The sequence below is a fragment of the Oratosquilla oratoria genome, chromosome 34 (genome assembly GCF_046742065.1).
Source record: "Oratosquilla oratoria isolate Oo_2021 chromosome 34, ASM4674206v1, whole genome shotgun sequence".
NCBI lineage: Eukaryota > Metazoa > Arthropoda > Malacostraca > Stomatopoda > Squillidae > Oratosquilla > Oratosquilla oratoria.
In genome coordinates, this window is record NC_134810.1 from 31,872,239 (window position 1) to 31,898,116 (window position 25,878).

General features: G+C 39.3%; 1 protein-coding gene across 6 annotated transcripts in view; it reads left to right on the top strand.

Annotated features, from left to right (window-relative positions):
- LOC143018161 (malectin) overlaps nucleotides 1–25,878 on the top strand; it is a 397,497-nt gene that overhangs the window by 140,008 nt on the left and 231,611 nt on the right. For all 6 annotated transcript variants that reach the window (XM_076173315.1, XM_076173314.1, XM_076173318.1 and 3 more), the window contains exon 3: nucleotides 22,836–22,961. In XM_076173315.1, the coding sequence (XP_076029430.1) occupies nucleotides 22,836–22,961 (126 nt within the window). The remainder of the gene's footprint in view (nucleotides 1–22,835; nucleotides 22,962–25,878) is intronic.

Sequence of the window (25,878 nt, forward strand, 5' to 3'; positions counted from 1 at the left end):
CAGATGACACTAAAATAGGATGCCTAATTAGGTCAGGAGGCGACGCAGAGATTCTGCAGGATGATCTTAACAAATTGTTCACATGGTCAGTGAAATGGCAAATGACCTTCAATATCTCTAAACGTGGTGTGTTAAACGTAGGGCTACACAACCCTGAAAATAGATACAGCTTAGATAACATGCTTTTAGAGAAAACTGAGTACGAGAGAGACTTGGGAGTTCTAGGGAGTTCTAGTGACCTTAAAACCAGGAAACAGTGCATTAGCACCAGGAATACAGCTAACAGAGCATTAGGTTTCATTGCTAGTATGGTAACAAATAGAAGTGCAGAGGTAATTATTAAACTAACGATAGTTAGACCCATCCTTGACTATGCAGTACAGTTTTGGTCTCCATCCTACAGAGAAGAATGACCAAAGTGATACATGGACTCAGAAATTTGCCTTACGGAGAGAGGCTTATGCACCTTAACTTACACTCTTTGGAAAGATGCAGAGTGTGGGGTGATCTAATAGAGGTGGAGTATGTTAACCCCTTTGATACGATGACGCCTACATAGGCATCATGAGGAGCCTTGATTATATATATTGTAGTTGTACCTGCGTGACCCCCATACTCTGTAAACTGGCTTCATCATATTTTCTATGGTTATCAAAATTCACGGGTGAAAGAGAACGAGCAATACAGCGGTAACTTTATTTTTTATAATGCGAATATTATGACGCAACATCGCATGTCTAGCAACTAATACTGCCCGTGAGATTTTAGCCCGTATTGAAGGGATTAACAAGGGTGATGGAAACAAGGTCATCATATTAAAACAACAGGGCAGGACTTGCAGTAATGGTTATAAACTGGACAAATTTAGATTTAAAAAGGAAATAGGCAAGGATTGGTTTACTAATAGGGTGGTCAACGAATGGAATAAACTTAGTGACCTTGTAGTAAGCACTGAAACTATCAGTTGTTTTAAGAAACAATTAGACAACTTTATGGATGGGGATGACAGGTGGTGATGGATACAGAGCTGCCTAGTGTAGGCCTTATGGTCTCTTGCAGTCTCCTTCTTTCTTATGTTCTTATGTTATTTCTCATGCATAAATCTATCAGGTTTTCCCCTTCTCTGTTTTTCACTTCTCCAAAGGGTCCACTGATGTCCTGTATACCTCTTCTGTCCTGTCCAACCCTAGCATCAAAATCACCCATGATTACAGTGACATTATCTGGGTTCATATCAATGTTATCCCCCAGCATCTCCAAAAACTCCCTTTTTTCATCATCGGTGTGTCCTTGTTGAGGTGCATACACCTGATATATAAAGTATCTTTTACCTTTGATGTTCAGTACACAGTACATAAGTCTCTTGTTTATCAATTGTACGTTTTGAATATATAGTGAGAGTGTTGGTCCTATTATAATTGCTACTCCATATTTTCTTCTTCCTGTTTCAACTCCACTATACATCAAAACAAATCCACCACCTAAATCTTTTCCTCTTTCATTTCCAGACTGTCTTGTCTCTGCCATACCAAATAAGTCTATTTTTCTACTCAGCATCATATCAATGATTTCTTCTTCTTTGCCTGTGTATGTGGCAATGTTTAAAGTTGCACATCTTATATTTTGCATAGTTCGAGCTCTGGTCCATAAACGTTTCCTATTTCGTCTTCGATTGGTCCGTCCTGGTTCCGAGGCTGTCCCTTGAGTTTCTCAAACAAATAGGTCTTTTTATGTCACCAGCTAGCTAGGCCTGTCATGACAACCCTCCACTTTTATCCGGGCTTGGGACCGGCATGGGATTTAGATGTCATTCCCCCATGGCAGAGTTTATTGTTGTACTATTTCTTTAAATGTTATTTTCTGGTTTTCTTGTTGTAGTTTCCATTGATTTTTTTTATTCCTAGGATATCCACCTCCTTTACTGATTCACCAACTTTTTCAGTCACTGCTTGTATTTGTTCTTTGACCTGCTTTTTTCAATGTTTTATTTTTGTTTTTATCTTCATTTTTCTTTCATTATCACTTCTCACCATATTTAATTAATTTTTTAGATCATTAAACTTTGTTCATCTCTTCATTAGCTTTTTGTTTTGGAAAGAAATTAAGAGAGGAAGAGGAGGCGAATCAATTAGAGAAGAAAAGGTAAAAGGTGCAGATGGAGAGATGATAATGGAAGAGAAGGCAGTAAGAGGAAGATGGGCAGAATATTTTAGGGAGTTGCTAAATGTGAAGGAGGATAGGGAGGGAAAGATAGTTGCAGTGGGAAATGCTTAGAAAATGACCGTGATGAGTGAGGAAAATGGAGGAATAAGGAAGGATGAAGTGAAGGCAGTTGTTAAGATGATGAAAGCAGGTAAGGCACCTGGTCTGGATGAATGCCATGCAGAATGTCTAAGAAAAGGAGGTACAGTGATGGTGGACTGGCTAGTGAGGTTATTTAATGTTTGCTGGAGAGAGGGTAGAGTGCTGGAGGACTGGAGGAGTGCCTGTATAGTTCCACTTTACAAGGGAAAAGGGGACAAGTGTGAATGTAGTAGTTTCAGAGGGATTAGCTTGTTAAGTGTAGTTGGGAAGGCTTATGGGAGGATCTTGATTGAGAGGATTAGGAGAGGAACAGAGGGAGCAATTGGTGAGGAACAGTGTGGATTTAGGACGGGTAGAGGTTGTGTAGATCAGTTCTTTGTGGTAAGACAAATATGTGAGAAAGCTATAGGAAAGGGGAAGGATGTTTTTTGGGCTTTTATGGATCTGGAAAAGGCTTACGATAGGGTAGACAGAAAGGCACTGTGGGAGGTTATGCAGATATATGGGATAGGAGGAAAGCTTCTAGGAGCTGTTAAGAGTCTTTATGAGGGTAGTAGAGCTTGTGTCAGGATTAGAAATGGAGAGAGTGAGTGGTTCGAGGTAAAGATGGAACTTCGTCAAGGATGCGTTATGTCACCCTGGCTGTTCAACTTATACATGGATGGGGTAGTGCGAGAGGTAAATGCAAGGGTAGTGGGTCAGGGATTGGAGATAGTTAAAGAAAATGGAGAAAAGTGGGAAGTGAGCCAGATGTTGTTTGTGGATGACACGGTGCTTGTGGCAGGATCAGAGGAGGGATTGAGGAAGTTGGTGACAGAGTTTGGGAGAGTGTGTGATAGAAGAAAGCTAAAGATAAATGTGGGTAAAAGTAAGGTGATGAGATGTACAAGGGGTGAAAGTGGCAGTAGACTGGAAGTGAGCATTAACCCATTCAACTCCGATGACACGATGTCTTGTCATTTGGTCAAATAAAACAAAAAATCATAATAAAACAACAAAATGTTTGATGATCAAACAGCACCAGAAAAATATGACGTCATCAGTCCTCCTCGAGGAGGACTGATGACGTCATATTTTTCTGGTGCTGTTTGATCATCAAACATTTTGTTGTTTTATTATGATTTTTTGTTTTATTTGACCAAATGACAAGACATCTTGTCATCGGAGTTTAATGGGTTAAGGGAGAGTGGCTGGAGGAAGTGGATAGTTTTAGATACTTGGGTGCAAATGTGGCAGGAAAAGGTGGAGTGGAGGTGGAGGTAGAATGTAGATTGAGAGAAGCAAGTAAATGCCTTGGTGGATTGAAGAGTGTAATGAGGAATAGACATTTAGGAATGGATGCTAAGAGGAGACTATATGAAGGAGTGATTGTGCCAACAGCACTGTATGGAGCAGAAACATGGAACATAAGAGAGGAAGAGAGAAGGAGTTTGAATGTATTTGAGATGAGGTGTCTGAGAAGTATGATGGGGATTATTAGGCTAGATAGAGTGAGAAATGAGGAGGTGAGGAGGAGAATGGGGGTAGAAAGGGAGTTGGGAGATAGGGTTGATGAAAGAATATTAGGATGGTTTGGATACATGGAAAGAATGAGTGAAGAAAGACTAGTAAAAGAGGTATGGAAGGCAGATGTGGAGGGAGTGAACATGAGGAGACGTCCTAGGATGAGATGGATGGATGGGGTGAAGGGGGCTTTGGGAAAGAGGGGAATGTCTGTTGAGGAAGGACGGGAGAGGACAGAAGACGGGTGAATGGAGAATGGTTGTATATGGATGATGTTGTGATGCATGAGGTGGAATGGGCGGGGGGATGGGGGTTGAGGTTGTATATGTGAGCAAAATTTGACACAGCCCAAAGGGATTTCTCCCCGTCTTCTCCTTTTATGCATGGGGGGATGGAGAGGGGGGGGGGGTCGCTGATTTAATGAAGCGGCCTTGCTGTGGATGTGCTGTGTCTTGCGACACTGCTTCTGACCCAGGGCAGTGGACAAGGTGCAGGGATGACCCGTCATCCAAGAGGTGCTAAGATAAGAGGGAGGGTGGAGGGGTGTAGAGTGTATTCAGGGATGGAATGGGTGGGAATGATTTTATGCCTTTTCCTTTATGGCTACCTCCCTTGTAAGGGGGAAAAAGCCTTGCTATATGTATGCAGTTGTATTTACCTAGTTGTATTATACGGGAAGGGAGTTGTATTTACCTAGTTGTATTATACGGGAAGGGAGCTATGCTCGTGGTGACCCGTCTTTTGTATCTCTCAGCATCAAGTTTTTTCTTAAAATCTTGAATAGTGTTTGCACACAGTGTTTCTTTGTCTAATTTGTTCCAAGTATCTATCACTCTATGTGGGAAGCTATTTTTTTTTTTTTTAGATCTCTTCTGTAATTATCTTTTTTTGGTTTCTTTTCATGTCATCTTGTTTTTCCATTGACCCATTTTAATAAATCATTCTTATATAAGATTTCCATTCCTTTCATAATTATATAGATAGTAGGTCTCCTCTTTCCCTTCTTTTTTCCAGAGTTGGTAATTCTAATTTGGACAGTCCTTGTTCATATGTCATCTTGGAAAGAGTTGGTGCCAGTTTTGTTGTTGCTCTTTGTATTTTTTCTGATATTTTTAAATTCTTTTTGGTACTGGGTGTCCATAGTGTTGCTGCATATTCAAGTTTTGGTCTTATTAGTGTAGTTAAATTTTTTTTTTATCATTTCCTCTTCCAAATAGGCAAATGCCACTTTTATCTCTCTGTGCATTGCTCTATAATCAACTTTTAAATTATTAGTTTCTCCATAAAGTCATTAATATCTCAATTTCTTAGTACATTGCTATACCTAGTTTCTCTTTCTACATCAAAACCTTTTCATAATAGTCCTCTTTCTCATGGAAACCCTGAAAAAGCACTGGTGTCCCACCTTTGAGTTGGCTTTGGGATATCATTCAAACAAGATTTTTTCAGCATCACCCCAGTGGTGACTCGACTCTGCTCATGTCCAGTCCTGTCTTCATTGGTTCAATTTTCCTTTTTTCTTCTTTTCCATCCTCCATTTTGTGTGTTTAATACACTATATCAAACTGGATACTTACTTTACCATAGTAGTCACCTGAGAAACACAACTGATTCTCTTTCATAAACACAACTGTGTATTTATGTAGTTGTATTTACCTAGTTGTATTATATGGGAAGGGGAGCTATGCTCAGGGTGACCTTTGGTGACCTGTCTTTGTATCTTGCAACATCTAATTTGTTCTTGAATTTTTGCATAGTGTTTGCACCCACTATTGTTTCATCCAGTTTGTTCCAGACATCCAGCACTCTGTGTGGAAAACTGTTTTTTTTTTTTTTTCTCCAAATCTCTTCTCTAACTATCCTTTTTGAGTTTCTCTTCATGCCCCCATGTTTTTCTTTTATCCCACTTTAATAAGTCCTCTCTGTCAAGGACTTCCATGCCTTTCATGATTCTCTTCTTTGTTCTAGGGTTGCAAGTTCCAGTTTAGACAATCTTTGTATGCCAATTTTGAAAGTGTTGGTGCCATCTTTGTTATTGCTCTTTGGATTCTTTCTATATTCCTTATATTCTTTTTTGTGCTGAGTGTCGATAGTGTTGCAGCATACTCCAATCTTGGTCTGATAAGTGTGACTAGTATTTTTTTCCATTACCTCATCCAAGTAATTAAAGCCACCTTTATTGATCTTAGTAAATTGTAGGTTTCCCCAACTATTTTGTTTATATGCTTGTCTGGGGACATGTTTTCAGTGATAATTACTCCTAGGTCCTTTTTGGAACTAACTTTCTTTACTTTGCACTGATTTTATATTGTCCTGGTATTCTTTTTTTACTTTTTCCAAATTCCATTATACTACATTTCTTAATGTTGAAGTTCACTTCCCACTTCTGACTCCATTCCCAGACTTTGTCCAGGTCTCTCTAGCAGTTCACAGTCTTTTTCTGTACTTTCTTTAGTAGTTTTGTGTCATCTGCAAAGAAGTTCATGTAATATATTACACCTTCGTCCATATCATTTACATATATAGCAAACATTATCACAGCCAATACTAAACTCTGTGGGACTTCACTTATCATTTCTTCCCAGGATGAGTTTTTATGTCTGAGCACCACTCTCATTTTTCTCCTATGCAAGAAATCTTCCATCCATTTCAGTAATTTTCCATGTATGCCTAGTGTTTTAAGTTTTCTTAATAATTTTTTGTGTGGTAATTTATCAAATGCATTTTCTAAGTCCAGGAAAGCACAGTCCCTTTCTTGCATTATATATATTACATACATACCAAAGGCTTTTTTCCCCCTTACAAGGGAGGTACCCAAAAAGACAGAGGCATAAAAACCACCTCCTCCCAAACCATCCCTATCACACTCCACCCCCCTCCACCCTCTTCCCTCCCTCTTATCGTGGCACCTCCTGGATGATGGGTCATCCCTGCATCTTGTCCACTGCCCTGGGTCAGAAGCAGTGTCACAAGACACAGCACATCCACAGCAAGGCTGCTTCATTAAATCAACGACGCCCCCTCTCTGTCCCCTCATGTAGAAAAGGAGAAGACAGGGAGAAATCCCTTTGGGCTGTGTCAAATTATTCTCACACATACTCCCTCACCCCCCAACCCCCACCCATTCCACCCCATGGATCACAACATCATTTACAACCATTCTCCATTCACTCCTGTCTTCTCTCCTTTCCCATCCTTCCTCAGCAGACATTCCCCTCTTCCCCAAAGCCCCTTTCACCCCATCCATCCATCTCATCCTAGGTTGCCCCCTCATGTTCACTCCCTCCACATCTGCCTTCCACTCCTCTTTTACTAGTCTTTCTTCACTTACTTTCTCCATGTGTCCAAACCATCCCAATACTCTTTCATCCACCCTATCTCCCAACTCCCTTTCCACCCCCATTCTCCTCCTCACCACCTCATTTCTCACTCTATCCAGCCTAGTAACCCCTACCATACTTCTCAGACACCTCATCTCAAACACATTCAATACATTGACAGAAGATCTGATTAAAGATAGGAGGGCTCTAAGAGGTCATTATAGCAAGTTAAGAAAGATCACATGTCTAATGTATGTGAAGAAATAGAGTTCTCCATATAGATCCATAAATACATAAAATAACTTAGAAGGTGATATAACCCAACCTCGGAAAATACATGAGTTCAAATCTAAATATAATGATTGGAAATCAAGGTTATAGATTAACTGTGCATAATTTTGAGTCTAGGTATTATAAAAAAACTAGAGAATAGGAGATGGGACCCAACAAGTATTTACCTAGGTGTATTTACCTAGTTGTATTACACGGGAAGGGAGCTATGCTCGTAGTGACCCGTCTTTGTATCTTTCAGCATAAAGTTTTTTCTTAAAATCTTGAATAGTATTTGCAAACACTGTTTCTTTATCTAAATTATTCCATATATCCAGCACTCTGTGTGGGAAGCTATTCTTTTTCTGATCTCTTCTATAGTTATTCTTGTTGGGTTTCTTTTCATGACCTCTTGTTTTTCCATTGTCATTTTTTAGTAAATCATTCCTATCAAGGATTTCCATTCCTCTCATGAATCTACATATAGTCAGTAGATCACCTCTTCCTCTTCTCTGCTCTAGTATTGGTAGTTCCAATTTCAATAATCTTTGTTCGTATGTTAAATTGGAAAGAGCTGGTGCCAACTTTGTTGTTGCTCTCTCTATTCTTTCTAGTTTCCTTATATTCTTTTTAGTACTGGGTGTCCATAGTGTCGCTGCACAGCTTTGGTCTAATCAATGTAACTAATATTTTTTTTTAATAATTTCTTCATCCAAGTAGTCAAATGCCACTTTCATTGACCTTAACCCCTTCCATACGGTGCCGCACACGTAGGCGTCATGGACTTAGATCTCGGTGGCAGCAGCCAATGCAATCCTTTCGTGTCGTAATAATACTCGCATCATAAAATATAGTCACCGCTTATATTGATCGTTCTCTCTTCACCCGTGAATTCTGATAACCATAGAAAATGCGATTACAAAAGAATTAGAAAGAATGTCATTATGGAGGGGCGACTACAATATATATAATCAAGACGCCGATATGGCAGCCTCGCGAATACACTCGCTCCCCATGACGCCTACGTGTGCGGCACCGTATGGAAGGGGTTAATAGGTTGTATGTTTCACTATTTTGTTTATATGTTTATCTGGTGTCATGTCATGTCTTTGCTGATTAATACTCCAAGGTCCCTTTCCGAGCCCACTCTTTTTATTTCTTCTTCACTAATTTTGTAATTTTTGAAATTCTGTTTTTGCTTTTTCCAAACTCCATTATGCTACACTTTTTGATATTGAAGTTCACTTCCCACTTTTGAGTCCATTTCCAAATTCTGTCCAGGTCAAAGGATTACAAAGATTACAAAGGCGGAGCATGCCGACAGGAGACCTTTTGGTCCATATCTAGGTCGGACACATAACTAATAATAAATGAAAATCAAACAGACAAATGATAACAAAGCAAAAACAAATAATATAAAATAAATTATAATCATTACAGCATCTTGCTTATGTGTTTATCTAAATGAGTCTTAAAGCTTCGAACTGAACTACATTACACTACCTGTGCAGGAAGTTTATTCCATTCATTAACTACACGGTTGGCAAAGTTGTTTCTACCTACTTCCAAATTGAATCTATTTCCGGATAGTTTGAGACCATTGTTTCTTGTCTGATTCTCATTCAATGTGAAAATTTTGTCACTTTTGATGTTGACAATTCCCTTTAGAATCTTAAAGACCTGTATCAAGTCACCTCTGAGTCTACGCATTTTTAGGGAAAACAGATTCATATGTTTTAGTCGACTTTCGTATGATTTATTTTTGATATTTGGAATCAGTTTTGTGGCTCGCCGTTGTACTTTTTCCAATCTGTCAATGTCTTTAATGAGATTCGGTGACCATACAAAAACAGCATATTCCAAATGTGGACGAACTAACGATTTATATAGCTTGTTAATGAGTGATGGACTTTTGAAATCAAAAGATCGCACAATCAGTCCTAGAATCTTATTTGCTTTCTCAGAGGCTGAAATACACTGCTTGGATGATTTGAGGTCGTTACTGATAATTACACCGAGATCTTTTTCACTATCCACTTTTGTTAACGAATTTCCAAATAACTTGTAATCGTACTTACTGTTATTTTTACCTATGTGCATTACCTTGCATTTCCTCGTGTTAAATTTCATTAGCCACTTTTCAGACCATTGCTGCAATTTATCTAAATCTTCTTGAATATCTAATTGGTTTAAGTGATCATTTGCCATTCCGCACAGTTTTGTATCATCAGCAAATTTGGAAACAGTAGATCTTAGTCCATGGTCTATATCATTTATATATACTATGAATAGAAGTGGCCCAAGAATGGAACCCTGAGGAACTCCACTTGTAACATTTTCCCATCTAGAAGTTTTTCCATTTAAAACAACTCTTTGTTTTTTACCATTCAACCAATTACTAGTCCAACTTAATAGGCTACCACTTATTCTGTGTAAAGCTAATTTAGTAAGTAGTCTTTCGTGTGGGACGGTATCAAAAGCTTTTGCAAAGTCTAGATATATTAAATCTATATTGTTTCTTTTGTCATAATTCGATATAACTGTGTTGTAGAATTCGAGTAAGTTAGTCACGCAAGAACGTTTCCGTCTGAAACCATGCTGGCTATCATTTATCAAATGGTTACTTTCTAAATGATATTCGATAGCATCTCTGATGATAGTTTCCATTATTTTTCCTACAATTGAAGTCAAACTTATAGGCCTATATTTATTTGGCTTCTTTTTGTCACCTTTTTTGAATATGGGAGTAACGTTAGCTAGCTTCCATTCTCTTGGGACATCTCCGGATATGATGGATTTCTTGAAAATAATTTCTAATGGAACAACAATCTCATTTTTCATTTCCTTTAAGATTCTTGGATGCCAACCGTCAGGCCCTGGTGTTTTATTAACTTTGAGTTTATCTATACACCATTTATTTTTTTCTTTTGTTATATTTACCGTAGTAAGTTTATCCTAGACTCTTCACAGGTTTCTGTTTGGAGTTCACTTTGAGGTGTTTCGTCTACGAATACCGAGCTAAAATAATTGTTTAAGATATTACACATTCCTTCATTTGAATATTCAAGTTGACCGTCAGCAGATAATAGTGGACCAATGTGATTCCTAACAACCTTTTTATCTCTAATGTAACTATAGAATTCTTTGGGATTCTCTTTGGATTTATCAGCGATTTTCATTTCGTTTTGTCGTTTTCTTTTTCTTATTGTCTTTTTTAAATCTCTCTGTATTGATACATAACTTTTATAGTCATTAGATGCACTTATATTTCTTATAAGCCTGTCTCTTTTTAGCAATACTTTTTTCAGTTTCTTTGTCGAGCCACTTTGGGCGAGACTGATTTGTGGGACGTCTGTCCTTAAAAGGAATGTAAGTTTGAATCATCTTAGTGAGCGTATTTTGAAATATTTCCCACATCTGATCTACAGGTCTTTCGTTTAATTTTGCCTCCCAATCTGTAAGCTGAAGCTCCTGGCATAGTCCTATGAGCTGAGCTTTACTGAAATCGGATATTTTAGAAACACAAGTATCTATTCTAAAATTATTTAGGAGTTTGAATCTAAGTTGTCATCGCTATTTGCAACAGATTCACCGACTTCTACATCAGTTACCATGCTTTCGCGGCTAGTGATCAATAGATCGAGTAAGTTTCCATATCTTGTGGGCTCTTTTACATGCTGAATTAAGTAATTGTCACCAAGAAAATCAATCAAGTGATTACCTACATGGCCATGTTCAAGGGTCATCCAATCAATGTCAGTAAAATTGAAATCACCTATTATCAATAAATCCCGGTTGCAGAAACTAGACAGTTCTTGAAATAACAGTTTGTCGTCTGCTGATGATAATGTCTTTGGCCTATATATTACACCTATATTCATTTTTTGTCCATTTGTTTGGGTTAACTCAACCCACAAACTATCATATGCATCCTGTTTCACTTTATCTAAAATACAAGCGTGAACATTGTTTTTAACGTACAACAGAACACCCCCACCTTTCTTGTGGTTTCTATCCTGATGAAAGTGTTTAAATCCCGAAATATTAAATTCAGCATCGAACTCTGTACCATTTAACCATGTCTCAGTTATTCCTATCATATCGAGATTTTCGCTTTTGACATACGCCTGTATTTCTTGAAATTTGTTCTAATACAGTACTACGAGCATTAAAGTACATGGCTTTAAGAAACTCGTGATTATTTCTTTTTGACACATTTTGAGTTTCAATATCATGTCTTACATTATCATTTTGTTTTTTATTTATTCCTTGCTCTATATTATTATTTGGTCCTTCATCGACATTCAATGCCTCATTAACATTTCTCCCATCAAAATTAACATTTCCCCAATCACGGTCATCTGGTCGATCACGGTCATCCGATCTCTTTTGTACATTTTGTCCCCCTACGTCACCGTGATTCACGCCGGCCTCCCGTCGTTCAATGACATTATGTCCGGAATCCCTTCCTAAAATTATATTTTGTCCTCCAGTGACATTATATCCTACCGTGACATTTTCTCCTCCATTATCATTACATCCTGTCGGGATATTTTGTCCACTATCATTGCTTCCCATCGTGATCTTTTGTCCTCCACTGTCATTACATCCCATTGCGACATTTTGTCCCATGACATTACATCCTAATGTAACATTTCGTCCTCTACCACATTATATCCTAAAACTATATTTTGTCCTATACTGGCACATTGTTCTACATTAATGCTATACTCTACACTGATATTTTGGCCTTTATTGACATTCTGTCCGGTATCCCTTCCTAAAATTATATTTTGTCCTCCACTGACATTATATCCTACTGTGACATTTTCTGCTCCATTATCATTACATCCTATCGTGATATTCTGTCCTCCACTATCATTACTTCCCATAGTGATCTTTTGTCCTCCACTGTCATTACATACCATTGCGACATTTTGTCCTATGACATTACATCCTAATGTAACATTTCGTCCTCTACCGACATTATGTCCTAAAATTATATTTTGTCCTATACTGGCACATTGTTCTACATTAATGCTATACTCTACACTGTTTTCCCATGCACATTCTATTTCCCCTTCCCTTTGGGCCTCTACCCTAAAAAAGGAGCTAGCTCATTACAAACTCCAACATTGAGGTTTGTAAGAACATCTTTGCCTCTGCGGGTAAGGTGGATCCCATCAGAAGCGTAAAGGTCATGGCGCCTAGAAAAGAGATACCAAGGATCAAGAAAGTGGTATCCCAATTGTGTGCACAACTGCGATATCCTATCATTGATCCCTATGGCTCTACTGTTCCAGCACGAGCCTGCGTAGATCCTCGGGAGGATCCCACAGACTACGTGACGGCTCCCACGTTCCTTCATCTCCTGAAGGAGGACCTTGTAATTCCGAACAAGTTCCTCTGATCTCACCCTACCTACATCGTTACTACCCGTATGAACAATCGTAACCGTGTTCTTCCGTCCTTGCTCCCTGATGGACTGGGTGCAGTCGGCGATCCCACGGCCCGGTTGACATACAAGCTTACAACATCGCTTTGTCTTCCGCTGCAGGATGATTGTAATGAATCACAGTCCTCTTCTGTTCTTACATACATATACCAAGGCTTTTTCCCCCTTTCAAGGGAGGTAGCCAAAAAGGGAAAGACATAAAAACACTCCCACCCATTTCATCCCTAAATACACTCCACACCCCTCCCACCCTCCCTCTCATCTGAGCACCTCCTGGATGACGGGTCATCCCTGCACCTTGCCCACCTCCCTGGGTCAGAAGCAGTGTCGCAAGACACAGCACATCCACAGCAAGGCCGCTTCATTTAATTGGCGACCCCCCCTCTCCGTCCCCCTTTGCATATATGGAGAGGACGGGGAGAAATCCCTTTGGGCTGCGTCAAAATTTACTCATGCAATCACAACATCATCCATATACAACCATTCTCCACTCACCTCTGTCTTCCGTCCTCTCCCTTCCTTCCTCAACAGACATTCCCCTCTTCCCCAAAGCCCCCTTCACCCCATCCATCCACCTCATCCTAGGACATCCCCTCATGTTCACTCCCTCCACATCTGCCTTCCATACCTCTTTTACTAGTCTTTCTTCACTCATTCTTTCCATGTATCCAAACCATCCTAATATTCTTTCATCAACCCTATCTCCCAGCTCCTTTTTCACCCCTGTTCTCCTTCTCACCTCCTCATTTCTCACTCTATCCAGCCTAGTAACCCCCACCATACTTCTCAGACACCTCATCTCAAACACATTCAAACTCCTTCTCTCTTCTTCTCTTATGTTCCACGTTTCTGCCCCATACAGTGCTGTTGGCACAATCACTCCTTCATATAGTCTCCTCTTCGCATCCATTCCCAAATGTCTATTCCTCATTACACTCTTTAATCCACCAAGGCATTTACTCGCTTCTCTCAATCTACATTCTACCTCCACCTTCACTCCACCTTTTCCTGCTACACTCTTCTGTTCTTACTTTCTTTAATATTTTTGCGTCATATGCGAAGAAATTCATATAACATTCAACTCTTTCATCCATGTCGTTTACATATATGGCAAACATGATTGGAGCCAGCACTGACCCTTGTGGAACACCACTTATCATTTCTTCCCATTTCGAGTATTTGTCTCTAATTACTACTCTCATTTTTCTCCCAGTCAGGAAATCTTCCATCCATTCTAATAATTTACCAGCGATGCCACCTATTGATTCTAATTTTCTTATTAATTTCTTGTGTGGTACTTTGTCAAGTCGGCCCATCCATCCCTCTCATCTATTATATCTATTAGTCTCGAGTAGAAGCAGATTAGGTTTGTTGTACATGATTTTCCTTGTCTAAATCCAAATTGGCTTGGGTTTAGTATAGATTTTTCTTCCAGGTGTTTAACCCATCTACTTTTGATCACCTTTTTACATATTTTAGCTACTGTGCTTGTTAGGGAGACCAGTCTGTAGTTAGTTTGATTTTCCTTGTTTCCTCCTTGATGTATCGGTATAATGTTTGCATTTTTCCAGTCTTGTGGCACCTTACCTTCTTTGAGTGAGCAATTGATTATAGTGTGTATTTTATCTGTTAATTCCTCTACCCATTCCTTCAATATCCAATTTGCAATTCCATCTGGACCATGTGATTTTCTGACATCAAGGTTTTTTATTTGGTCGCTGATTTCCTTCTTTGTTACAGTTATTTCCTTCATTGGGGGTGATTTCTGTCTCTATTCCCTCACAGTTAGGTGTGTTCTCAATTGTGAAAACTTTTGTTGTTGTTGTCGTTCCCTAGACTGTCTGTCCGAGCAGTCCCGTCTCCCCAAGGAAGGCCACAGCCGAAACTGGGTTTTCCCACAAATCCTTTATAGAGTGTATGTTGTGTTGTTTGCGTGCATGATTGTGTATAATGCAGTCTTCCATTATGTGTTGTATGGTATGGGGTGAAGTGTTACATCCTGGGCAGCTGTTCACAACACGGTCGTCCAGCCTCTTCTGGTAGCTTAGAAATGCTGGGTGGTGACCGCATCGCAGTCTGGCCAAGTGGACTCTGTCCTTGCGTGGGAGAGAGGATTCAGAAGGGTGGATATCAGGGGGTCTGGCATGTAGCAGTGTGTTGTCTTTCAGTGTGTTAATGGAGCGGTGAGTGATATGATTATGAATATGTTTCCGGAGGCTGGTATTTGGTGGTTGTGGAGGAAGAGAAGAGAGTATCTGTGTGTAATAAAGGTCTATGGGTGTAGTTTTAATGTTTCTTGGAGTGTGTGGGTGTTCTGCTATGTAGTGTAGCGAGTGTGATGTGTTTGTGGTGGCTGCAGCAAGTGTTTGTGTGCCTCTCATGTCGAGGTGGTCCTTGACTTTGAGGACTTTTGTTTCATGGTGTAAATGGTCTGTAGGTGATGTATTTGTGCAGCCTGTAATTGTTTTTAGGGCTTTGTTTTGTATGATTTGAAGGGTGTTGTGGTGTGTCTCACTGAGATTAGGAGCCCATGCAGGACTCGCATAATTCATCACTGAGCGTATGCATTGTTTGTATATTGTTATATTAGTTTCTTTGTTTTGTCCAAATGTTGTTCCAGTGATTGACTTCAGTGCGTTAAGTCTAGGTGTGCATTTGTTTTTTATGTTTGTGAGGTGTTGTTTGAAAGACATGGATGTATCGTATGTTACACCAAGAATTTTCGGTGTGTTTGTGTGTGGTATTAGAGTGTTGTTGATGTAGAGATGAGGTATGTATTTGTGTTCTTTTGTCCAGTTGGTGAGAAGTGTTGCTGTAGATTTGGTTGGAGCTATTTTGAGTCTGTTTGTGATGAACCATGTGTTGAGTGTGTTAAGGTAAGGCTGGATTATTTCTGCAGCTTTGTCTGTGTTACGATGTGTGCATGTGATAGTTATGTCGTCTGCGTAGGAAGAGATTTGTATTTCTGAGGTGTCTGGCGTGGGTAAGTCATGCATGTATAGATTAAATAATGTGGGGGATAGAACTGAGCCCTGTGGTACTCCGTTCTTAATGTTTCTGATGTGCGATGATTGGCCATTATATGACACATGAGCATTCCTGCCTGCCAGATAATTGGCCAGCCATCTTTTGGTGTTATTGTGCATGTCTGTGTTATATATTTTATTTGTTAGGTTGTGGCGGGGGATAGCATCAAAAGCTTTACTAATGTCCAATGTTATAAGAAGTGTTCTGTGGTGGGGCCTATCTGAATTGATGCCATCTAAAATTCTTTGTGTGAGGTTTGTCAGAAGAGTGTTTGTGGAGTGTAGTGGCCTAAAACCGTGTTGTGAGTCAGCAAGGGGAATATATGGTGTGACAAGTTTAAGTATTAGGCGTTCAATGACTTTAGAGGGGGTGCAGAGAAGTGTGATTGGGCGGTGCGATGTTGGGATTGTTGGGTCTTTGTTCGGTTTTGGAATGGTGATTATTTTACCATGCTTCCAGATGTCGGGTATAGTGTTGTGTGAATAGCTGTAGTTTGCAATGTTTGTGAGTGCGTGTATACCTTGTGGTCCAATGTGTTTTAGGTGGATGTTGCTTATGTTATCAGGGCCACAGGCAGATGAGTGCTTGAGACTATGCATTATGAGTTTTGTCTGACTGTCTATGAAGGGTGTATAGTCTGAGTCTGTGGGAAAGTCTTTCTTACGTCGAATGGTGCGTCGGTCGTCAGGGTGAGATGTAAGATGGCTCGTCTGTGCGAAATGACGTATGAGTGCGTTTGCTTGTTGTCTGTTTGAGGGTAGATTATCTGTTGTTGTGATTATTGCTGCGTGAGAGCGTGTAGTGTTAGTGTTGGATAGTGTGATGCTGTTGAGTGTTTTGTACAATTTGCTGGTGTTTGTTTTGTGATCAAGTGTATTGATAAAGTTTTGCCAATTTTGTGTTTTTTGTTCATGTATTTTATTGGCAATCACAGTGTTTAGTGTTTGTATTTGGTCTGCTATGTTTTGAGGGATAGGTGTGGGGGTATCGTGTTTAAGTGTGTCACGTTGTCTGATGAGGCCTTGGATTTCTGGTGTGAAGTTGGGGTTGTGTGATTTTCTGTTGCCTCTAGGGATGTATCTCTTGTCTGCGTTTTGTATGATTGTATTAAAAGCGTGCACAGCATTGTTTATGTTTGTGATTGGTGTACTGTTAAGTGTTTCAAAATGTTGTTCTGTCTCTTCATTAAAGGCTTCCCAGTTAGCTCTCTTGTAATTGGTGTAAGTGTGTCTGTGGCCAGCTGGGGTGCATCTTGTTTTGGTGGTGATGATGATTGGAAGGTGGTCAGAACCAAGGGCTCCGACCACTCTCCATGATGTTGTTGGGGTTAGGCAGGGGGAGCAAAAGGTGATATCAGGAGAGGAGGGAGTGTAGAGGGCTTGGTATGGGATATGTGTATGATTATGCGTGTTGTTCATGATAGTCAATGAGTCGAATTGAGTCTGTATATCAAGCCCTCTGTCTGTGTCAGGGTTGTCGACAAACCAGGCAGACGACTTGGCGTTGAAGTCACCACCCATGATCAGGTTGGGGATTGAGGTTAGTTGGCTGAGTTGAGGTCTGAAGGTGTTTGGAACTGTGGGGGATGATTGGGGGGGAATGTACATGTTAACTATTGTTAGTGTTGAATTGTTGCCTGTGCGGATACGAATGGATTGGGTTTCAGTTGTGTTATCTGTGGTAGGGAGGAGAATTTTGGTTGTGGCACTTGTGTCCACAAAACAGATGGAATGGTGGATCAGGGTGATGAGTCCACCGCCATTGCCGTCAGTCCGGTCTTGTCTGATGGTGGTGTAATTATGAAATGATGGTGTTTTGTGTGAGTGTCTTAATTTTGTTTCTTGTAGAATTGCAATGTGTATGTTGTGTTGTTTGAGAAAGTGTTCAAGTTCATGTTTTTTAGTGTTAATTCCGTCAATGTTGTGTTGTAATATGTTGATGTTGTGTGTTTTGTATGTGTTGTATGTTGCCGTTTGGGGTTGAGGTTGGGGTGGTAGTGGGGAAGGTGTAGGATCTGGGTCAGAGGGGGGGAAAGGAGAGATCGGGGACAAAGGAAGGGGAGTACTAATCGGGGGTAAGGGCAAAGGGAAATTGGGAGTGGGTAAGGGTGTTGGCTGTGGTTGGGGAGGTGGGATTGGGGTTACTGGAGGGCAGGTAGAACATGTCCAAGTGTTTGTGTATTGGTTTGTGTCAGCAAGTGTTGTACAAGTGAGGTGGGCCCAGTTTTTGCACATATTGCACTGAACTGAGCCCTTTGTCTGTCTGCTCGAAGTAATGGGTTTAGAGCATGTTGGGCATGTGTATTTTGTGGTGGGCCCAGGATTGCTCTCTACATCTCCGGCTAAAAGTAGAAGAAGAGGGGTGATCGCCGGAAAATGACCCCTCAGTGCAGAAAAAACGTAACATTGTGTGTTGGAAAAAAAAAAGGATTGTGGTACTCCCCCAGGTAGGCGTAGCTCCTCCTCGGGGATCGGTGCCATCTGCGTAGAGCTGATGGCCAGGGGTAGTTGCTGCTGTTTGGCCCCCAACTCTTGGGGTTGGGGGGTGGTCCCACGACGTAGACGTTGCAGCTCCAGGACCATTGTGAAAACTGATTTGAAGTGGTTGCTCATAACTTCTGCCATTTCTTGTTCTGTGTATTCATGACTTCCTTGGCGCAACTTTTCTATTTCTTGTTTGTTTTTAGTTTACCGTTCACATATCTATAAAATAGTTTTGGTTGTTCCTTGCATTTTTCTATTGCTTCCTTTTCATAATTTCTCTTTTCTTCTCTGTGTATTTTTACATAATTGTTTCTTAGTTTGATGTATGTTTGCCATTTGCTCTTTTTTTTTTCTATTTTTTCCTTGGCTTCACTACATATTTTGTCGTACCAGTTCTTTATGTATATTCTTTCTTGCTTTTGTTGTGGAACATATTTGGTCACACCCTCATTATAAATTTCTTTTAATATATTCCATTTCTCATCCATCCTTGTTTCTTCATTTAGGATTTTTCCCAGTTTGCATTAAGAAAGAATTTTTTAAGTTTCTCAAAATTCGTTTTGTTGTACATTGGTCTTCCTACTCTATGTTTCTTATTTCTTCTTAGGTCACTCTTTCCTATTGGTGTTTTGTAATCTATTCTGTCTACAATTTCAGGTTCTGAAGTAAGTATTAAATCCAGTCTCAAAGGTTCCTCATTGTTTCTGTATCTGATATTTTCCTTTATCCATTGAGTCATTGTGTATTCAGTGGTCATATCGAGTAGCATGCTTCCCCAAATGTCCTCTCCACCCTTAACTGTCATTTCTTCCCAACATATTTCTTTTGAGTTAAAATCACCCATAATTACTGTATTTCTTCTTTCAGTATATCAGGTCATGTTTAGTATCTTCTAGCAATTTGGAATGATAGTGTTCTGTCCAGGCCTGTGTTTTAGGGGGCACATACACTACTACAAATATTCTACTTTTCATGTGGTTGTTTTCTATTTTTATCATTATTGATTCTACACTGTTTTTTCCATCTGTTAACTTTGTCACATTTAAGTCTTTCTTGGTCAGAAATAGTACTCCCCCTCCTTGTTTTTCCTTTCTATTCACCCAGCAGTTGTGTAGACCTTGTCCCAGAGTGTTAGGTGGTAGATTTCCTTTAACCCCTTCCATACGGTGACACCTACTTAGGTGTCATGAGGAGCAAGTGGGTACGCGAGGATGCCGATGTCGGCGTCTTGATTATATTTATTGTAGTTGTACCTGCGTGACCCCCATACTCTGTAAACTGGCTTCATCATATTTTCTATGGGTATCAAAATTCACAGGTGAAAGAGATAACGATCGATACAGCGGTGACTTTATTTTTTATAATGTGAGTATTATGATGCAACATCGTACGTCTGGCAGCTAATGCTGCCCATGAGATTTTGGCCCGGAGTGAAGTGGTTAAATTTAGTTTCTACTATTCCCATTATATCCGTTTTTCTGATGTCAGGTAATCATTTAGTTCATTCAGCCCTGGAATCATCTCATCTATTTTGGTATAGGCTAATTTTATTTATATATATATATTTTTTTCTTTCTCGTCTTTTTCTGCTTTGTTTCCTTTTTCGTGATATACCATTTTCTCAGCCTCAGGTCCACCACTTTCCAAAATAAAATCATTCTTTTCAGTCTGTTCTTTTTTCATTTTTTTCCCCTTCACTTAATTTCTAAGCTCCCTTTCTTTTTCTTTTTCTTCACTCATTTCTTTCTTTATCCATACATTTTTGTGATTTTCACTATTTGCTGGATTTCCTGTTCTGGATAGTACTTCTTCTGCTATCATTTGTGACCTAAGTTTTACTTTTAGTGGCCTATATTTATTTTTCTTTTGAGTATCTACCCATCCTATGTGTTTCCTTGATTTCTTTATCCAGGGTTTGATTCTCCTCTTGAATCTCCTTTAGAATACCTTTTGTGATCTCTTTTTCTTCTCTTTCTCTCTGATACCTAGGAACATCATGCTTTTCTTTAATACCGTAGGTCACAATACATCTATTTTTGTCCACTGCATCCCTAACCAAATTTCCTTTCTCTTTAATCACTTGGATTACCGTTTCATTCGCATTCTCCTTAACTTGTTGTCCCACTATTTCCTTAAAAGATCATTTTTTACTTTCCTCTTCCACCTTCCACTGTTTACTTCTTGAAAGTCATTTTCTTTAATCTTTTCTTCCACTTTCACAGTCACTGCCTGTATTTGATCCTTCATCTCTTTCTTTAATCCCTCATTCCTATTCATATCTTCATTTTTCAGTCTTGTATCTTCTCCCTTTATCCTATTCAGTTCCATTTTCAATTCATCTTTTTCCCTATTATTTTCTTCATTGACTTTTCTTAATATAGCTACTTCCTTATATATACTTTTGCATTCACTTATCAGTTCAATTCTTTCATCTAACTATTCATTTATTTCTCTGTTTCTTATAATATTTTTAAACCTGGGTTCTCTATCTGTGTCTAGCCCTCTATATATATTACTATTTTTTCTATTACACCCCGAGAAGACACCTCTATCCAACCTTTGGTATGTTTTTGGGGTCTCATTCAGACACATTCTTTTTTTAATTACACCAAGTGGGGGCGCTATTGTACTTACATCAAGACACCGCTTTGCAGTTTCCTTATCACTGAATTCTTTGTTTGTTTCATCCATTGTTGTCACTGATTGTATAAATATAAGAATTGAACTAAGATACAAAGACTACATTTCAGTCACATCAACTCCGACACTCCCTTCCTGTATGTAAACAACCAGGCAGCTGTTGGTTGGTTCTGAAATCGTTCCAAAGTCGTTCGTCATCAACTCGCTAAATAGCGGTTCGTAGCGTATTTTGGGACATCCTTCTTCGATCGCTGCTCGTGTGTGTGTGTGTTGCTCCTTTCCTGTATACTACAATTAGGTAAATACAAGGATCAGTGCTAGTACCAGTGATGATCTTTATATATGTAAATGATATTATGGACATTATTTGTTAGATGCTCACTGACCATATGGGTAAGAGCATCACTACTTGTGGCTGAGATCAAGGTGACTGTAGTCTGAACCTGTGAGTTGAACCAAGGGCATGATTCATTAAATTCCATGCTACAAAGTTCTATGTAAGGTCATTGTCCTAGCCTTCTGATATTTACCCACCTAGTTGTATTTTGTGGGAAGGGGAGCTATGCTCGTGGTGTCCCGCCTTTGTATTTCGCAGTGTCTAGTTTGTTTTTATACTCATGAATGGTTTTTGCGCATACTATTTCATTATCCAGTTTGTTCCAAGTGTCCAATACTCTATGTGGATATGAGGAATTGGCAATGTTAAGCCAATTACCATTCACATCAAGTTACTCCAATATATTTGCAGATAACACAAAAATCATGAGGAAAATAGAAAATGAGGATGACTGCAACCAACTACAACATGACTTGAATATTATTTAGAAATAGTCTTAAGTGGAGAATGGTTGTATATGGATGATGCTGTGATACATGAGGTGGAATGGGTGGGGGATGGGGGGTGAGGGAGTATGTGTGAGAAATAATATGATGCAGCCCGAAGGGATTTCTGCCCGTCTTCTTTTCTGCATGAGGGGACAGAGAGGGGAAGGGGGGGTCACCGATTTAATGAAGTGGCCTTGCTGTAGATGTGCTGTGTCTTGTGACACTGCTTCTGACCCCGGGCAGTGGACGAAATGCAGGGATGACCTGTCATCCAGGAGGTGCCAAGATAAGAGGGAGGGAAGAAGGTGGAGGAGAGTGGAGTGTGATAGGGATAGAATGGGTGGGAGTGGTTTTTTATGCCTTTGTTTTTTTACTACCTCCCTTATAAGGGGGGAAAAACCTTTGGTAAAAATTTGATATAGTACAAGCAAATACTCTAAATGCATTTAAGAGAAAGTATAGTATATCTGAATATATACCAAGAGCTTTTTCCCCCTTATAAGGGAGGTAGCCAAGTCAAAGGCACATACCTACTCCCATCCACCACCCTTTCCCCCACTCATCTTAGCTCTTCATGGATGATAGGTCATCCCTATATCCTGCCCACTGTCCTGGGTCATAAGCAATGTAGCAAGGCTACTTCACATAATTGATGACCTCCCCTCACCATCCCCTCATATAAGACAAAGTTTAAATAGAGTTCAGGAGACAGGACCTCATGAGTATAGCTCTATTCTCATACATCTCAATTAGGTACCAGTAGGCATCACTTGATTAATCTGTTGCCCCTGGTGTCTTGAAGAAGACTTGTAAAAAAAAATATTCCTCTTTGAATTTTGGTAAATCACATTTTGTTTTGTGAACTTTTCATTGTATATTTGAATTTTATACAATGTGAATGATTTTAAAGTACCTGTATTAAAAATAATAATAATAATAATAACTTTCTTGTAAAGAAGATTTTCATAAAAATTGCTGCCACTTATGATATGTACTATCATTTTACAGATTCTTTACCAAACTGAGCGATATCATTATTCTTCATTTGGATATGAGATTCCCATTAAAGGAGATGGTGACTATGTCCTTGTATTGAAGTTTTCTGAAGTGTACTTTAACTCTCCAGACCAAAAGGTATGTTTATATGATATGAGTTGTTAAGTTACATTGAATTATTAGGTATTGAGCATGATTGTATACATGTTAGACTTATGGATTTACAAAGAATACATAAAGTTAAAAAGAATAGAACAATGGTTCTCAAAGTTTGATATGCACCTAACCCCTGGTATGCTTATGAATTGGCAAGTTATTAATTATTGATAGTTAATGCACATTTATTAGATGTTTGTATTCACAAGTAATACATAAAAATCATAGAACAGTGGTTCTCAAACCATGCTATGCATGCAACTCCCTGGGGATACACAAGAGTCAGGAGAAGTCGACTATTGTCAAAGGAACAATGATGCTTGGAATTTAGCCTTCTTAAAGGCCTCTAATGGAGAGGATTACCAATTGAGAACACAGGGTGGATAGGGGAGGAAACAACATGATTAACCTCTTCAATACATGTAAAATTCTCAAGGGCAGCATCAGCTGCTTGATATATGATGATTCGATGATGCACCACAGTACTTGCATTGTAAAATATAAAGTTAGAGCTGTATTACTTGTTCTTTTTCACTTTGAATGTTGACTACAGAAAGTATGATAAACCCAGTTCACAGAATATGGGAGTCACTCAGCTACAACTACAAAATAGATATAATCAAAACACCAACACCATCATCCTCATATACCCATTTGCGCCTCATGACACTTACATAGGCATCATCATATGGAAGGGGTTAAGAATCATTGTTGAAGCATGAAATTGATGGTTCCTATCATAAATAAAAGTCTTAGAAGGATAATAGTGATTTTTTCATTTCTGATGTCATGCATGACAGGAAACAAAAAGATCGTAATTAATTTTAATTTGTTTATATTATAGTGTTGATTTTTTACACTGCATATGGCACATTTTAACCCCTTCCATACGGTGCCGCACACGTAGGCGTCATGGGGAGCGAGTGTATTCGCGAGGCTGCCATATCGGCGTCATGATTATATTTATTGTAGTCGCCCCTTCATAATGACATTCTTTCTAATTCTTTTGTAATCGCATTTTCTATGGTTATCAAAATTCACGGGTGAAGAGAGAACGATCGATATAAGCGGTGACTATATTTTATGATGCGAGTATTATTACGACACGTCGTACGGCTGGCATTGGCTGCTGCCACTGAGATCCAAGTCCATGACGCCTACGTGTGCGGCACTGTATGGAAGGGGTTAAATGTTTTCCAAAAGTGAGGGTGAGTAATATAATTAGGGAAATTAATCAGGATGATAGTGAGGTCAAAATAAAAGAAAGGGATAGCTTTTAAGATCACAACTCTGAAGGGAAATGAATTTGCATATTAGTTGACATGATTGAGATTAATTTATTTTCATGAGTCAAAGTTTCATGAACTAGAACAAGTTAAACAAGCTTGAACAAAAAAAAATCCACAAGCTTGGCTCAGAAAGCAAGAGAATTAATCTTATCAATATCATAAAAGCAATTGAGGCTAGGATAAAATTAAACAAGGGCAAGATTGGTGAACTGTTGAAGGTACAAGAATGGTTTGTTTGAACAGGATACAGTAAACTTTTAAAGAAATCATGGAGCAGCTGAGATGATTATGTTAGGCTTGAAGAATAGCTGATAAGACTAGTTGTGTCATCATTTTTGGCTGGCAGGAACACCACATCATATCCTGGAAAGTTCAAGAAGTATGTGAGATGCATTGGAGCTGACTGATCAGACTCTAACTGTATTTAGGTTAGATCAGTATAGGAGAAATGGCTTGTACCCAATGAAAATAAAGTTAATTGCAAGCCACAAGGGAGAGAGGTCCTTAGAACAATTTAAATGAGAAGGAAAAGGAGCAGGAGTACAAGGAGAAACTGCGAGAAGTGTGGGAGGTTGTGAAGGATCGAGTACAAGTAGGCATGGAAGAGGAATGAGGATGTTTCAAGGAGGAAGTGACAAGGTGTGCAAAGTGGTATGTGGGACAAGGAGGATGGGAGGGAATAGAAAGGTAGTGAGTGATGGGACGATGAAGTGAAGAGGTAGTAGAAGAGAAGCGAGCATTCACAATCTGGTTGCAAAGTAGGAGGAAAAATATGAGAGGTATAAAGAAAAAAGAAGAGAAACAGAAGAAAAGATAAAGGAGGGAAAAGGAAGAGCAGATATAAACTGTGGAGGAGTATGACAAATTTTTGAAAGCAATAAAAAGATGTTTTGGAAAGAAATCAAGAGAGGAAGGGGAGGTGAGTCAAGTAGAGAAGAAAAGGGAAAAGGTGCAGATGGATAGCTCAATGGAAGTGGAGGTGGTAAAAGGAAAATGGGTGGAGTATTTTTTAGAGCTGTTGTATGTGAAGGAGGATAGGGAGGGATTGGTTGTAGCAGTGGGAGCTACTAAGAAAATGACAATGATGGGAGAGGAAAATGAAGGAGAAATAAGAAAAGAAGTGCAAGTAGCTCTGAAAATTATGAGAACAGGTAAGGCATCTGTGTTAGATGGGTGTCATGCAGAGTGTCTGAAGAAAGGAGGTACAATAATAATAGACTGGCTATTGAGGTTGTTTAATGTGCATCTAAGGAGGGTAGAGTGCCAGAAGACTGGAGGAGTGTCTATATAGTTCCACTAGAAGGGAAAAGGGGACAAATGTGAGTGTAGTAGTTTCAGAGGGATGAGTTTGTTGAGGTTAGTTAGGAAGGCTGAAGGGGGAATTTTAATTTAGAGGATTAGGAGAGGAACAGAAGGTGTAATTGATGAGGAACAGTGTGGGTTTAGGAAAGGAAGGGGTTGCGTGGATCATATTTTTGTGGTAAGGCAGATATATAAAAAAGTCATAGGAAAAGGTAAGGATGTTTTTTGGGGCCTTTATGGATTTGGAAAAGGCTTATGACAGGATAGATAGGAAGGCAGTGTAGGAGGTATTGCAGATATATGGGATT